At 53.7% G+C, this 14,837-nt stretch overlaps 1 protein-coding gene across 1 annotated transcript in view; it reads left to right on the forward strand.

The window, feature by feature from the left end:
• The first annotated feature begins 1,888 nt into the window (after positions 1 to 1,888).
• Positions 1,889 to 14,837, forward strand: part of OTULINL (OTU deubiquitinase with linear linkage specificity like) — a 56,514-nt gene continuing 43,565 nt past the window's right edge. The window contains exon 1 of the mRNA XM_075540872.1: positions 1,889 to 2,040. Within this exon, the coding sequence (XP_075396987.1) occupies positions 1,977 to 2,040 (64 nt within the window). The 5' untranslated portion in view covers positions 1,889 to 1,976. The remainder of the gene's footprint in view (positions 2,041 to 14,837) is intronic.

Raw genomic sequence — 14,837 nt, forward strand, 5'->3', positions numbered from 1 at the left:
CCGAACCCCGAATAGGAACGGGTGGAGAGGACGCTAGGCTGAGTACAGACAGCTGGGTCAGTAAATATTATGGGAAGAGAGGAGGAACTGGTGAATTGCTTCTGCGGTGAAACGATTCGAGTGAGTTTTATTTCATTACAACACAAGCACTTAATCCTGGGGTTTCCAGCTTCCCCGCATCCCCGTGTTTAGGTTTTAGGAGGGGCAGCCACGGCAGGCTCTTTATTTCCTGCTTCTACCAGGTCCTAACACACGCAAGTCCCCGTTCCTGCCTGTAGAAAATGACTCCGCGGTGTTAAGACTGGATTTGGATAAAGCTTTTTATTTTTTGTCTACACATGCCTGCAGGCTTGGGGGACAATTTCATGATCTTCTCTGGCTCACGTGGCTGAAAGGTCAGACCGAGGTCCCAACTCTGCCCTAGCACGGCCTGAGCCTCAGTGTCTCCACGCACAAACAGCATCAGTAATGCCGCTGCGGAGAAATTGGTGAAGCCGTGTCTGCAAAGCACTTCATCTGCGAGCCAGGCCTGACAGCGGCTGCCACTCACTGTCTCTGACAGCAAGTCTTCCTCATCGGGCAAGGTCCTTCCCGGCCCACGACACACCCCCTCCCACCCCCACCCCTCCCCGGCTTTGCCCTGAGATTTGGAAGAAGGGGAGGCGTGGCTCAGTGACTGGCAGAAACTGCCCTAAGGATACGAGTCCGTGTAAAATTCCAGGGTGTTCCCTACATCTCTTCTTAGTGATAAAATTTCTATTTCAAACAGGGCCAAAACACGTTCAACGCTGAGGCTGTGCAGCTCCGGAATTGGGTATGTCGACAAAAGAGGAAGTCAGGATTTTCCTTTTTCTTCTGAAAAGACATGAAGGGGCCTGTCTGACTAGGAAACCAGGGGCAAAAGAGGAAAAAAAAAAAGCAAAAAGTAAATCTTAGGGGAAAGAACCAAAACTCACTCACTGTAACCTTTATGGGGGTAGAAAGTTCTCCCCCATCCCCACCCCTGAGTGGCTGGTGGCTTTGAACGGCTAACCTTGTGGTTAGCAGCCCAACATGTAACCCAATATGCCACCAGGGCCCCTTAAAAGAACCTCAACTGGGGACAAAACCTGTTTGGAGCATCTTTTACAATTTGTTATTTTATCGTAGGACTGTTTATTTTTCCTGCTGGCCACTCCCACCTTATTTCCTGTTAATAAAACAGGTATTAGAGGATTGATCCTGCTGTTCATGCGTACATCGCCCCAAAGTACATGCAAGTTTTTCAGTAAAAATAACCGCAGTTTTGCTGACCGGGGGAAACAAGGATCCGATCATCCGCCCAGTCTGGTGGACTGGGCCCGGGGCCAGCAGCCACATCTGGATTCCAGTCTTGCCTCTCTGCACTGGCTTCACGCACAGGGCAGAGGAGGGAGGCGGCTCTGGGCGGGACGAATGGGCTCTAGCAGGAAGGTTGGCATTTCGAACCCAGTCCGATGTGCGTCAGCAGAAAGGCCTGGTGATTTTCTCCACAAGGGGAGCGGAATGGGGTCAAGGTCTCCTGCCGTGCTGGGGCAGAGAGGGGAGAGGTAGAGCCCTTCTCCGCCGCCGTCCAGGCTGCTCTGCTCCCCGCGCAGTGGCCGTCAACGTCAAGCGCTGGGAGGTGGCGCGCGTGTCCACGCAGGTGAACTCGCCGGCGCCTTTTCCGGGCGCGGTCGGGGCGCCGCAGTGACCCAGCAGCCCCAGGGAGCCCGGCCCGCCCGCGGGGCACCTGACGCCGGCCGACTGCCCGCTCCTGGCCCGACGGTGCCCGGAGGCCCCGCCCCCGCCCTCCCCGCCGCGGCTCCCGATTGGCGGCCCGGAGCGTCCGTCAGCGCGCCGCCCACCCGCCGCCGCGGGGAAGCCCAGCCCGAGCCAGCGGGCAGGCAGGCGGGCGGGAGGCCGCCGCGGCGGACGGAGCACGGCCCAGCTCGGCGCCCGGGCAGCGCGCGGCCGGCATGGCAGCGCCCAGGAGCCCCACGCGGGCGCGCGAGCGGGAGCGGCCTCGCGCCTCCGCCGCAGGTGGGTGCCGGGTCGGCGGGGGCGCTGGGGGCCGCCGTCGGGAGACCGGGGCGCGGGCGGGGAGGGCGGGGGGCCGGGCGGGGCGCCGCGGGGACCTGCTGGGCTGGGCGCAGCACTGTCGCAGCCTCCCAGCGGGGCCGAACGGAGCAAACCGTGCACGTCCAGTTGCACCCAGGAGACCCCTCTCCTGCCCACCCTTCCACGCCCCACCCACCAGGAAGACGAAGAGCCGCCTTCCAGATGGGTGGCCACCCAGGGGTGTGAACCGGCAGGTGAGCTTGGGGAGCTCGCCAGCTCGCACGCACCAACTGGGCGCGGGGCTAATGTTGGTGTTCGCTGCCATAGTTGAGCTGGTTCCCGGGCCTGGTCACCCCAGGTGTACCTTTGGGGAGCCAATAGCGAGGGCTTACTTCCTAGGGGCCTCTGTTGGTTCATTGTCAACTGCCTATCCGTTTGTGCCCACCATAGACTCCCGGGCTCTGGATACTGCAGCGCCAGGGGAAGTTGGCAGGTGCTAAGAATACTCTTGGTTGTTGCTGCTGTGGGCTCAGACAGGGGCTTTGATTCAGAGATCAAACTGTGCAGTGTGGGCACGGTGTTTTCTGGGAAGCAGGATGTGTCCCATCCACTCCTGAGAGGGGCTACCTGAGAGTGTTGAGCTAGCCCACCGAGCAAGCCCCCTCTAGGTCTCCGGCTCCGGCAGTGACTTACTCCCACTCTCAACAGGGAGGAGGATGAATTCGTTTTTCCAACCTCTCTGCTCCTTGGGTTACTATAGAATTCGCCAAATATTTCCTGTGGGAGGATTCCGGTGAACTTTCTGTTACGTTGCTCTCTCTCTCCTTCGGCTGCCTCCATTTGGCAGGGAAAGGACAGTTGGGAACAGAGGTAGGGATGGGAGCTGGGAAAAGCTGAGCAGGGTGGCACAAACGTGGGGACTCTGGGGTGAACCGAGTTCCCAGGAATGTCCCTTGTCCCTTTCCTCCGCTGGCATGCCAGCTGTAAGCTACGGAGAGAATTCTTTCCACTGCCTCCCGCCCGTGGGGGTCTGCAGCCGAGGTGTCACCGTGGCAGTATGTGATTCAGACTCAGGTGATGGAAAACTTTTTCCTCTGCAGCATACCTCTGAGGATTTAAAATGCATAGTTTCCCTTCTTTGCTGATTAGATTTGGGGAAGGAAAACACGCTGTGAAATCAGTTGCCAAAGCTTGGGATTGGAACGGCATTTTTTTTAACCCTAAAGGAGGAGTCCAGGTGGCATAGTGGCTTCTGTATTGGGCTGCTGCAGACCTCAAGGTCAGCAGTTTGAAACTCGGGAGAAAGATGAGGTTTTCTACTCCCATCAACAGTTACTGCCTCGGTCTGGCATCAAAGAACAAAAAATCACATCATTGTGAATGAGGGTGAGTGTGGAGTGGAGACCCAAAGCCCATCTGTAAGCAACTGGATTTCTCCTTACAAAGGGTCTCGGGGAGGAGATGAGCCAGTCAGGGTGCGATGTAGCAGCGATGAAACATACAAGTTTCCTCTAGTTGGTTACTGCCCCCCCCGAATATCATGATCCCAATTCTATTTTACAAATCCAGCTGGACTAGAGGATGTGCACTGGTACAGATAGGAACTGGAAGCACAGGGAATCCAGGACAGATGATCCCCTCAGGACCAATGATGAGAGTGGCAATAGCAGGAGGGTGAGGGCAAGGTGAGGGTAGAAAGGGGAAACCGATCACAATGATCTACATACAACCCCCTCTCTGGGGAACGGACAACAGAAAAGTGGGCGAAGGGGGATTCAGACAGTGTCAGATATCACAAAATAATTTATAAATTATCAAGGATTTGTGAGGGTGGGGCACAAGGAGGGAGGGGGAACGTGAGGAGCTGATACCAAGGGCTCGAGTAGAAAGTAAATGTTTTGAGAATGATGATGGCAACAAATATACAAATGTGCTTGACACAATTAATGGCTGTGTGGATTGTGATAAGAGTTGTACGAGCCCCCAATAAAATGATTTAAATACGTAAGTAGATAGATAGATAGATAAACAGATAAACAGAAGCGTTCCTGCCTCGGAAATCCCAGAGGGCAGTTGTCCCCTGTCCTGTGGGGTCCCGGTGAGTCAAGGTCAGCTCAGTGGCAGTGAGGTCTTGAGAAACCCTAAGGGGCAGTTCCCTCTGCCCTGTAAGGTTGTTTTGAGTTGGAATGGGCTCAGTGGGGGTGGGGACTGTCTTAGAAGGAGCCCTGGTGTCACACTGGTTAAGTGCTTGGCGGCTTAACGGAAAGGTTGGTGGTTAAAGCTCACCAGCGGCTCCGCGGGAGAAAGAGGTGCATCAGCTTCCTTTAACCCACCCACTGCTCTCCCATTGGCGCCAGTTCAGAGCAGCCTTTTTGAAACTGGATTGTTACAGAAGCAGCCAGCTTTATCTTTCGCTCAAGGACTGATTGCCCACCTTGAGGTCAGCAGCCCCGGTACCTTACCCCACAGGGATACCAGGACTCCTAGGATTGCCCCTGGGGCAGGTTGACTCTGTCCTATAGGGCTACTTTGAGTGAGGATTGACAGAGAGCTCCCAGCAGCACCCCCAGCTGTCACTTCTCTGCCACCACCAGCCAGCGGCAGGCCACCTGTCACCTGTACAGTTGGTTGGGGCTTTGTGGGGCTGCTGCCCACCTTTGTCCATCTCCACATGTGTGGTGGTAAAGTGAGAGGAGAGGAGACCACCAGGGTGCAACTACGCCCTCAGGTGCCGGGTGGTCCCAAGAGGCTAGATCTGGGTGAGGGTAACTATGTAATGTCAGGGAGCCCCCAGCAGGCAACCTCACGCCCCCTCCACCCTCACCTAGTTCTGCTGGATCTCCATGCCTTGGGTCAGATGTCAAGGGCCTAACACTGAAGTATGAATGTTCTAGAACTAGCTAATAGTTCCCGAGTGCTTCTTGTGCCCTGCCTCTGTGGATTTCTGAAACTGTAACTTTTTTTTTTAATTAAAAAAATTTTAATTGGGGCTTTTGTAGCTCTTACAACATTCCATACATCAATTGTGTCAAACACATATGTGCATATGTTGCCATCATCATTTTCTAAGCATTTACTATTTGAGCCCTTGGTATCAACTTCTCTTTCTTCCCTCCCTCCCCTCCCATCCTTATGACCCCTTGATAAATTATAGATTATTGTGTTCATATCTTGTACCAACCACTGTCTTCCTTCACCCACATTTCTGTTGTCTGTCCTCACAACCTCCTCCACTTCTCCTACCCTCCTGGGGCCTCTGCTCTGTACCCCCTCATTCTCAATAATCTTATTGTTGTTGTTTTGAGTCTTCTGGTGCCTGTTACCTGATTCTGTTGACACCTCATGATCACACAGGGTAGAGGGCTTCTTCCATGTAGGCTTGTTGTGTCTCTGCTAGATGGCCTCTTGTTTAACTTCAAACCTTTAAAACTCCAGGTGCTATATCTTTTGATAGCTGAACACCATCAGTCTTCTTCACCACATTTGCTTGTGCACCCATTTTTTTTTCCAGCAATCGGGCCAGGAGTGTGAGCATCACAGAATGCTGGGTTGTTAGAACAAAGTGTTCTTGTGTTGAAGGAAGGCTTGAGCAGAGGCCCAAAGAGGTCCAAAGTCCACTTCCTCGATGTATTGCCATATAAATATATGTACCTAGGCCAATATATCTCTTTTTATGAATTAATATATTTACATAAGTGCACACCTATGCTTATACCTCTATCCATAGCTTTGCTTCCTAAATCTTTCCTGTTTCCTTTTACCTTTCTCCAGCCCCACCATCACACTCACCGTTCTTCTGCCTCTTAGTGATTCCTCTCAGCTAGATAGCTGTCCCTCCATCTGGAACCACCGGTCCCATTGCTTTCTTCTCAGGCTTACTTCCCGTGCTTGGCTTATATTGGTAGTCAAAACAATAATACTAGAGACAAAATAGAAAGAAAACAAAAGATTGAGTAAAAATAAAACCATCACAAAAATGAAAATGCGTACACAATTCTAGGTCTGTCTGCTGACCTTTACGGCTATTGACTGTAACTCTACAGGAGCCAAAAACCTCATGTTTCTCCCTCAGGTGGCCAGTGGGTTCGAACTGCTGAGCTTGTGGTTAGCATCCTAATTTGTAACCCTCTGCACCACGAGGGCCGACTCAACAACAGTGGGTTTGCTTTTTGGGTTTTCAGCTCACTGATTTTATGTCGGGTCCTCAGGACACTTAACGCTGTCCGTAGTAAACAGACATCAGCTGCTGCCGCCGATATCACCTCTGTCCTATACTTTGAGGTGGGTTAGCGGCCTTGGTAGTGCGGGGGGATAAGTAAGGTCGTAGGTTCAAACCTACCAGCTGCTCTTCAGGAGAAAGACGAGGCTGTCTGTCCCCCGAAATCCTGACAGCTTCAGAAACCCTAAGGAGCAGTTAGCTCCACCCTGTCCCAAAGGGTCCCTGTGAGTGGGATATCACTCGACGGCGGTGGGTGTGAGGTAGTTTTTGTCACCCCCATGTGATGAAAGCGAGGGCTAGGAGATTGGTCATTCGCACAAGGTCTCCCACCAAGACTTGTCCCTGCGTTGTTCTTCGGAAGCTGATCAAGACGAGTTTCTCTGCAGCTGGAACAGAGACCTGGGGCCCTGCATAGGCAGTCTCTGGGACTGGTCACTCAGCAGGCAGGTGGGTTTACCTGGTGAGCAAGGTAAGCCTGCTGGGTTCAAGGTGTGTCAGAGCCACCACCGAACCCCAGGCTAGCCAGTGGGAGCAGTGGGGGACAGTTGGGGTTGTCAGCTTGCCAGAGTTATCAGCTGCTTCTGGAATAAGCGTTTCCAAGGCCGCTGCCCTCCAATGAGGGACAGGGAATGACCAGCTGGCGGGGCACATCTCTGCCACTGATTCCTCCCATGGCAGCTGTGATCTGAAAGGGGCAGATTTCCCTCCTTTAAAAGGTGGTCGGGGGACATCGTGCGAGAACACCCCACCCGCTTAAACACGCTCACACGCAGACACACTGCAGAATACGTGGACACCAGGTGTCACGAGCTCATGGTTTTGCACACTTGAATCTGCCTGCACATTTCTCCCGCATGCTGAAATGCAGAATGGCAGTTTGGGGTCACTGGGTGTTTTATCTGAGAGGAACCCTGGTGGCATCGTGGGGTATGTGTTGGGCTGCCAACCATAAGATCAGGAGTTCAAAACCACCAGCCGCTCCGTGGTAGAAAGATGAGGCTGTCTGCTTCTGCCTCCATGAAGAGGCACAGTCTTGGAAACCCACACGGGCAGTTCTACCCTGCCCCAGAGGGTAACTATGCGTCGGAATCCACCCAATGGCAGTGAACTTGGTCTGTTTCAGGAGGTGTTTTAGCCAAGTAGAAATTCCTGTTTGGAACAAGTGTTAACTTGAAATGACCCTTTGCCTGGCCTGAGTCCCAGTTTAGGCTTGGATTTCTCCGAGGGCCTTCCCCAGTGTACCAGAGGCACCTGTACCTGCCACTGCACTAGCAGGCAGGTGTGTCCCCTAAACATAGGTGCCGTTGTGGTTCAGTGTCTCCATGTCGGTCCCCTGCCGGGCCCTCGCCGACCTCAGAGTCCTTCTGTTTGAGGCCCTTGTTGCGGCCGCTGCGTCCATCCGATCCACGTCACTGGGGGCCTGCCTCTTTCTCCGCTGACCCTTCCCTCTGTCAGCCTGGTCTCCGCACAGCCCACACCTCCACGACGGGGAGGGCGCTGATGGAATGGGCTCCACTAGTCTGTGGTGGACAGTCTTCTAAGCCCACAACCCAGTTCTTAGCCGGTCTCTCTGCCCTGGCTCCTGAAACAGCTCTGCGTTAAGCCAGGGGGCACGAGGCCCTTTCCTGAGCTGCCTCGCCATGTGGAAGTGGCTCTCCTCTATGCCCTTCCAGAGTTTGAGAGAGCTCTTGTAGCTCTGTGGAACCAGAGAAGGGGGACCGGGGTGAGTTCTCAATACCCACCTAGAAGCTTCTCGCTCCCTAGTGAGATTTTGAGGCGACGACTTGAGTTTCAGAGGAGTGACTGGACCGGAAAATCCTTCCAGCACACCCCCCACCTCTGTCTCTTCTGCCTCTCAAACCCTCTGGGGACCAGCAGCCCTCCACACAGGGGGTCCCCGTTGTCTGCACGAGGTCGATGGACCACCCTGTCCTGGGAGGGTATTTAAAGGTGAGGCCTCAGCCCACAGGGGCGCATTTCCGTGTCAGCTCTTTTTCCCAATCCGCTTTGCTCCTGTGGTCTCCCCCACCCCCCCCCACCCCCCCGTGCCGTCTTCCCGCCGATTTGGCAGCCAGAGCGGACAGGCGGCATCGTGCTTGAAGGAGGAGGCTCGATGGAGAGTTGACGGTGGGTCCCAGCAGACGGAGACTCTCGCCTGCGAGAGCTGTTGCTGGGATCAGAAACAGGGACCCTGGAGCTCCAGCCCCGCGAGGCTCATCCAGACCCCGCTAGGAGCCCTCGGGCTGTTTTCCTCCGTGGACGCTGGCTTGGGGTCTGAGGAGCTCTGAGTAAAGGCCTGCATTAGCCCTTTCGTTCGCTCCTGGGGGGAAGCATGCACAGGGACCACGGAGAGGCTGGGGCGGGACAGAGGCTGCGTTTCTGTAACGAGCATCTGGGTTCATCTCTGGCAGGAAACCTGAGGTCGTCCAGCCCATCCCCTCACGCAGAGGAGGGCTGCCCAGAGACACTGTAAGGCCATTATGGGAGCAGACGACCTCATCCTTTTCCCCAAGGAGTGGCCCCTGGACTCGAACTGCTGACCTCTAGTGTTCAAAGACCAGGCCCCCAAAAAAGACCCCTTCCCAAAAAAGTCATTACCATTGAGTGGATGCCAACTCATAGCACAGGGGAAACCGCCCCTCGGGTTTCCAAGACTGTGACTCTTTACGGGACTGGAAAGCCTCATCTTTCTCCTGCAGAGCAGCTGGTTTTTTCGAACTGCTGACCTTGTGGTTAGCGCCCCAAGGAGCCTCCAAGGCTTTTCAGAAGAATGGCAGACAGAGTAATAATGTCACTGACAGTCCATTTACTAGAAAGAACCCTCATGGCATAGTGGGTAGGCATGGGGCTGCTAACAGAGAGGTTAGCAGTTCAAACCCACCATCAGCTCTGTGAGAAAAATTAGACTTACTACTCCAGTCTAGATTTACAGTCTGGGAAACTCACAGGGCCAGTCCCACCCTGTCCCGTAGGGTGGCTGTGGGTCAGAATTAGACTATAGGCAGCGAGTGTGGCTTGGGTTTCTTGTTTTATTATTTCACAGAGACATGATATCTCATCACGCTGGAGGGCTCTGAGCACAGCCCGAACCCACCCACGACGCTCCTCTGCCTGGCTGAGCTCCCTGCTCCCTGGGTTGGGCTGGCCTTGCAGGACATGCTGGCCCCTGGATGGCTTAGCAGGGCAGGCGGCCGGTGGGCCGGGGCTGGACAAGCTCTGGACCGCAGATGTCAAATGAAGTGTCTCAGCTCGGACGCTGCCAACCGGGCCTCCTCCCCCTTTGTGTGCAGTCTCCCAGGTTTAATGGCCCGCCACTGAGATCTTCTCCAAGTGTGCACTCTCACACCTGCTGCTTCCTGGGTCCGTGGCTGGCCCCTGAGGCTGTATGGCTCCTGATGTCAGCGGGACACCAGACTCTTCCTGTCGGAGCGCCCGCCGTGAGGAAGCAGAAGAGCTGTCGGAAAGGGGAAGTGGAGCAGGCGGCCAGCGTGGGCCATGATCGGCCTCTCGCCAGGGTGCAGCCGGATGCACAGATGTCAGGGGACGGCATCAGCTAGTCACCATTGTACTGGGCGTTCTGAGATAAGAACTTGGAGTTCAATTTGTAGCTGAAGGCTAAAGCTCCTCCCTCAGGTTGAGGCTAAAGTGTTGTCAGTGTTGTTCGGTGTTGCTGACTCGGTTCCAACCCATCGTGACCCGATTGCACAACAGACCCCAACACCGCCCGGTCTGGTCCCCTCCTCGCCCGTGCTCCGATGTCTGAGCCCATGGTTGCAGCCACTGTCCGTCCATGTCCTGGAAGGCCCTTCTCTTCTTTGCTGCCCCGCTGCGTTCCCAAGCACGACGTCCTTCTCCAGAGACCTTTCCCGAGAGCATGGCCAGAGCTCTAGGGTGAAGTCCCTCTGCCCCGGAAGCCCATGGAATTAGTAGTGGTCAGCGTTGGGCCCCTCGGTTTTGCACCTCAGACAGCCCCGACCTGGGCACGTTCCTTCCTTCTGAAATCCGGCGCCGAGAGGAAAATCCCTGGGAGGAGATGATGAGATCACTGTGACCCATGACCTGTCATTCTGGTCTGCCGATGTTTGCTGAGCTCACTACGCTGAAGCAGTGGGCTCTTGGCCAGGTGGATCGGCAAGCGTCCTGGCTGTGGGGAGGGTGCAGGGATTCGTTCCGGTGGACCTGGCTGGCATTGCTGTGAGTGGCAGCCGGCAGCCACAAGGAGGGCGCAGAGAAATGGAGGCTGTTCGCCGCCTCCACGTCCGTGTCATGTCCGTTGTCTGTCTCTGCATTTGGGGACCAGATGCCTGGGGCCCTGCTCATTCCACTGCCTGGAACCCCACCTCCCAGGTGACCACTTCACATTCTCACTTCCTGCTGTCTGCCGACAGGAGAGCAGTGCAGGGAAGAGAAAACACACCCGCGGCTCTTTATTTCCGGAACGCCAACTATTGTAAGAGTTGCAAGAGGCTGCTGGGGTAGAGACTATTAGTTAGGGCTGGGGGTGGAGGTGTGACGGAACAGCCCATGAGTGAGTCTTCCTGGCCCAACGTGGCTGCTGGAGCGCGTCGTCACACGTCCGTCACTCACATGGTGCTGCTGTGAGGGCTTCCAGGTCAGTGACTGCGCAGCACAAGGACGCACTGCCCACAGCACGGTTGGTCTGCTTGAGCCCATTGTTGCAGCCACGGTGCCAGTCGCGCTCTTGGAGGAACTTCCCTCACTTGCTGGCCCTCAGCTTTCCCAAGCACGATGTGCTTCCCAGGGACTGGGCTCTCCTGACAACACATCCAAAGCACGTGACACGAAGCCTTGCTGTCCTTGCCGCTCAGGAGCATTCTGGCTGCGTTTTCTCAAGATGGTTTGACCTGTTCTCCGACCCTCCGTGGTTGATTCCGTATTCTCCTCCAGCACCATCATTCCTATGCATGAAGTCTCTCTCAGTCCTCCTTGTTCAGTGAAGTGACATAGCTGCCTTTCAATACTTTAAAGAGATCTTGTGCAGTGGATGGACCCAATGTCATGTGTTGTTCGGTTTCTTGACTGCTGCTTGCATGAGCAGTGATGCTTGATCCAGGCAGATAGTACCCTTGACAGCATCCGTCTTTTCTCCTTGTATCAGAATAGGGCTTGTTGGTCCAGCTGTTTGGATCTGAGCTTTTTGGCATTGAGTGGTCACCTCTCCTGAGGACTCCTTGATCTTCCTCAGCAAGGGCTTCAAGTCCTCGTGGCTTTCAGCACGCAAGGCGGTGTCATCTGCATTTTACTCCTTATTAAGAACCTTCCTCCAATCCCAGGAGGAGTCCTGGTGGTATAGTGGTTACACGTTGGGCCGCGATCCGCACAGTTGGCGGTTCGAAACCACCAGCAGAAAGACCGGGCTTTTTACTCCCATAAGCAGTTACAGTCTCGGAAACCAGCAAGGACATGGTGGCAGTGAGCGCTTGACTATGGAACAGTACAGCGAGAGGACACATCCCTGACCCACACCTCTCCTGATGTTAAACCACGCCACATCATCTTGTTCTGTTTGAACGGCTGTCTCTTGGTCCGAGTCCAGGTCCCGCCCGAGCCCCATAAAGAATTCTGGAATTCCCATGCCTTTCGATGCTGTGCATAGTTTGGTCTGATGCACCCTGTTGAATGCTTTTGTCTAGTCAATAAAACTGAAGTAAACATCTATCCGGTATCCTCTGCTTTCAGCCAAGAGCCATCTGACGTCAGCAGTGACAGCCCTTGCTCCGTGTCCGTTTCTGGATCTGGCTGTTGTTGATGTTCTACTGCAACTGTGTTTAAAATTACCTCGAGCACTGTTTTACTTGCATGCAGCTTTGGTAGGGAAGAAGAAGGAGAAGGAATACCCCCTCCACAGTGAACCCAAATATCCCTTTCTCTTGACCGTAATTCATCCATTCGGTTATGCCCAAGACCCCGGAAGGATAGAACGTCACTCCTATAGTGAGTGGATCTGGAATCCAACTGAAAGTCAAGGTTCTAGTTGGGTGGAAGGAGGGGCGGATGGATACTGGGGACAGATAGCAGTCTCTGTCACGGGGGCACGCGGAATGGATCCGGTGGCGTGCACATTGGGTTGTTAGCTGCAGTCAGAAGTTCTGACAAGGGATACCCTCAGAAACTCTAACTCAGGTTGCCGTGAGTCAGAATTGACTCCCTGGCCGTGGATTTTTCTTGGGGCTGGGGGAGTGTGGGGGTGTTTGGGTATGCACCTAGGCAGGGGGCAGTGGTGGCTCAGTAGTGGAATTTTAACCTTCATGTGGGTGACCGGGGTTCAATTCCAGGCCAGTGTACTTCATGAGCTGCCTCCACCTTTGGTCAGCGGAGGCTTGTGCATTGCTATGGAGCTGCAGTTAGACAGACTAGGAAGAAAGGCTGGCGACTACCTTCCAAAAATCAGCCAATGAACGCGCTGTTGATCACAAGGGGCCAATCACAGCTGGCCACGGGGAAGGCGAGGGGCTGGGCACCATTCCATCCTGTGGTGGATGGGGCTGGCCCACAGGCAGCTCACACAGCACTGGCAGCATATGCCTGGGCCATTTCATTTTTTTCTTCAGTACCCACCACTGGGAGCATTGTTGGTTGTCGGTTGCAAGCACCTCTTTTCAACAATGGAGATTATACCAGGGTAAGTTAAAAAAAAAAGTATTACTGCAAAATATCAGAAACCTTTATTAAGCTGACATAAAAAGGCGAAGCTATTGTTTCTCAACATATGCTCCCTCTAGGTGTATGCGCTTCTGTAGGCAGCGTTTCCACCTCTAATTACGCTCAGGCGGAGCCTGTATTTAGACCAGGATAGAATCAGTCGAACAGAGCATGGGGATCGTGCCTTGTTGAACATCACAGAGAAGTGTGCATCAAAGGCGTATCCTTTCACAATACTTAGCCAGTCTGCATGCTCAGCAAAAATCTGAAGCTCTGGGACATCTGAAGAAGAATGCGGTGTCAGTGTTGGAAAAAGACTTCCTTAGCGACCTGCAGTATGCGTGGATCCAGTCTTACTTGCTGAGGATGAAGAGGATTGCGATGATAAAGATCGAAGGGTGCAGCCTCAAGGAAGGATTGCACCTGGACACAAAGAAAATAAAAAGCCTCACAAGTAGACCAAGAAGCAACATCACGAGAAAGGAGAAACGATTAAAGCGATCTTAGCTTTCACTTTCCTTAGCTCCACAATCAGCACCCACGGAAGCATCAGTCCCCAGAAACCAGGATGCTGTCGAACCAACCAGAGACCCAAACTCACAGCCACGGAGTCAGTTATGACTCCTAGCAACCAGAGAGGACAGAGTAGAGCAACCCCGGTGGGATTCTGAGACTGTTACTCTTTATGGGATTAGAAAGCCTCCTCTTTCACCCAAGGTGGTTTCAAACTGCAGACCTCGCAGTTAGTAGTCCAACGTGCATCCACAGAAATGTATGACATGGACAGACCTGCTGCCAAAGAGCTTTCTTCAGAGCGGTTCAAAAGTAAGGATGTCATTTGTAAGACCAAGTGTTCCTGACCTAAAGGTATGATCTTTTCAGTCCCTCTTAGACATGTGAAAGGCGGACAATAAATAAGGAAGAGGCGGAAGAATTGATGCACTTGAATGAAGGTGTCGGTGAAGAATCTTGAAAGTACCACGGGCAGCCTGCAAAATGAACATGTTTGTCTTAGAAGAATTACAGCCAGAATTTTCCTCGAGGCAAGGATGGTGAGACTGTCTCGTATAATTTGGACGTATCCAAAGGCACCGGTCCCTAGAGATGAACATCACGCTTGGTGAATTAGAGGGTCAGCACAAAAGGAGGAAGACCTTCCGGGAGATGGACGGATGCAGTGGCTGCCGTAGGGAGCTCCCGCACAGCAGGAGCTGTGAGACTGGCACAGAACACGGTAGTATTTTGTCTGCGTATCTAGATTACCGTGAGTCCAACGTGACTCAATGGCGGCTACCAGGAAGACCAATATCCTGTTTGGTGTTACTTTTGTTGGCTTTGTTTTTGAGATCATGGATTTCCTTTTGGGAAAGGTGATCTGAAAGGACACGTAAAGGAGAATGAGGCAGAATACTTAGGGAGGAAGACAGGGTGGCTTCTGTAGTAAGGTGCAGGTCAATCAAGTCCCCCGGATCCCCAGTGTCGGGCAGAACTCAACTTCTCATTTGGAGCCAGGCAGAGGTAGGGTAGCCCCCAGCCTAGCTCTACCTCCAGTAGTCAAGAGGCCAAGGCTCAAGACAAACTGGCTTTGATTTGTGCAGGAGGCTGGGTCCGGCTGCTCTTTCTTAGGCTTGTTTTGCCTACAAGGAACAGGCAGGTCTTCTTTCTAAAGTCCTTAGTATCCATTGCGTGGCAAAAACCAAAGGGCCACCCTTTGACTCGTTCTCGTGGGGAAGTGTGACAATCTGAAGACTGTGTTCAGTCCGAGAGAGTCACAAGGGCCGTGTGTTGGGCTCTGCTTTATCAGACGAGAAGCATCTGTCAGTGTGATGCTTGGAGATTAAAGCAACTAGGCATTCCTGGGGAAGGACGGGGGAGTGCAACCTGTTTGCGTCTCTGC

This window comes from Tenrec ecaudatus, chromosome 2 (assembly GCF_050624435.1).
Source record: "Tenrec ecaudatus isolate mTenEca1 chromosome 2, mTenEca1.hap1, whole genome shotgun sequence".
Lineage (NCBI taxonomy): Eukaryota > Metazoa > Chordata > Mammalia > Afrosoricida > Tenrecidae > Tenrec > Tenrec ecaudatus.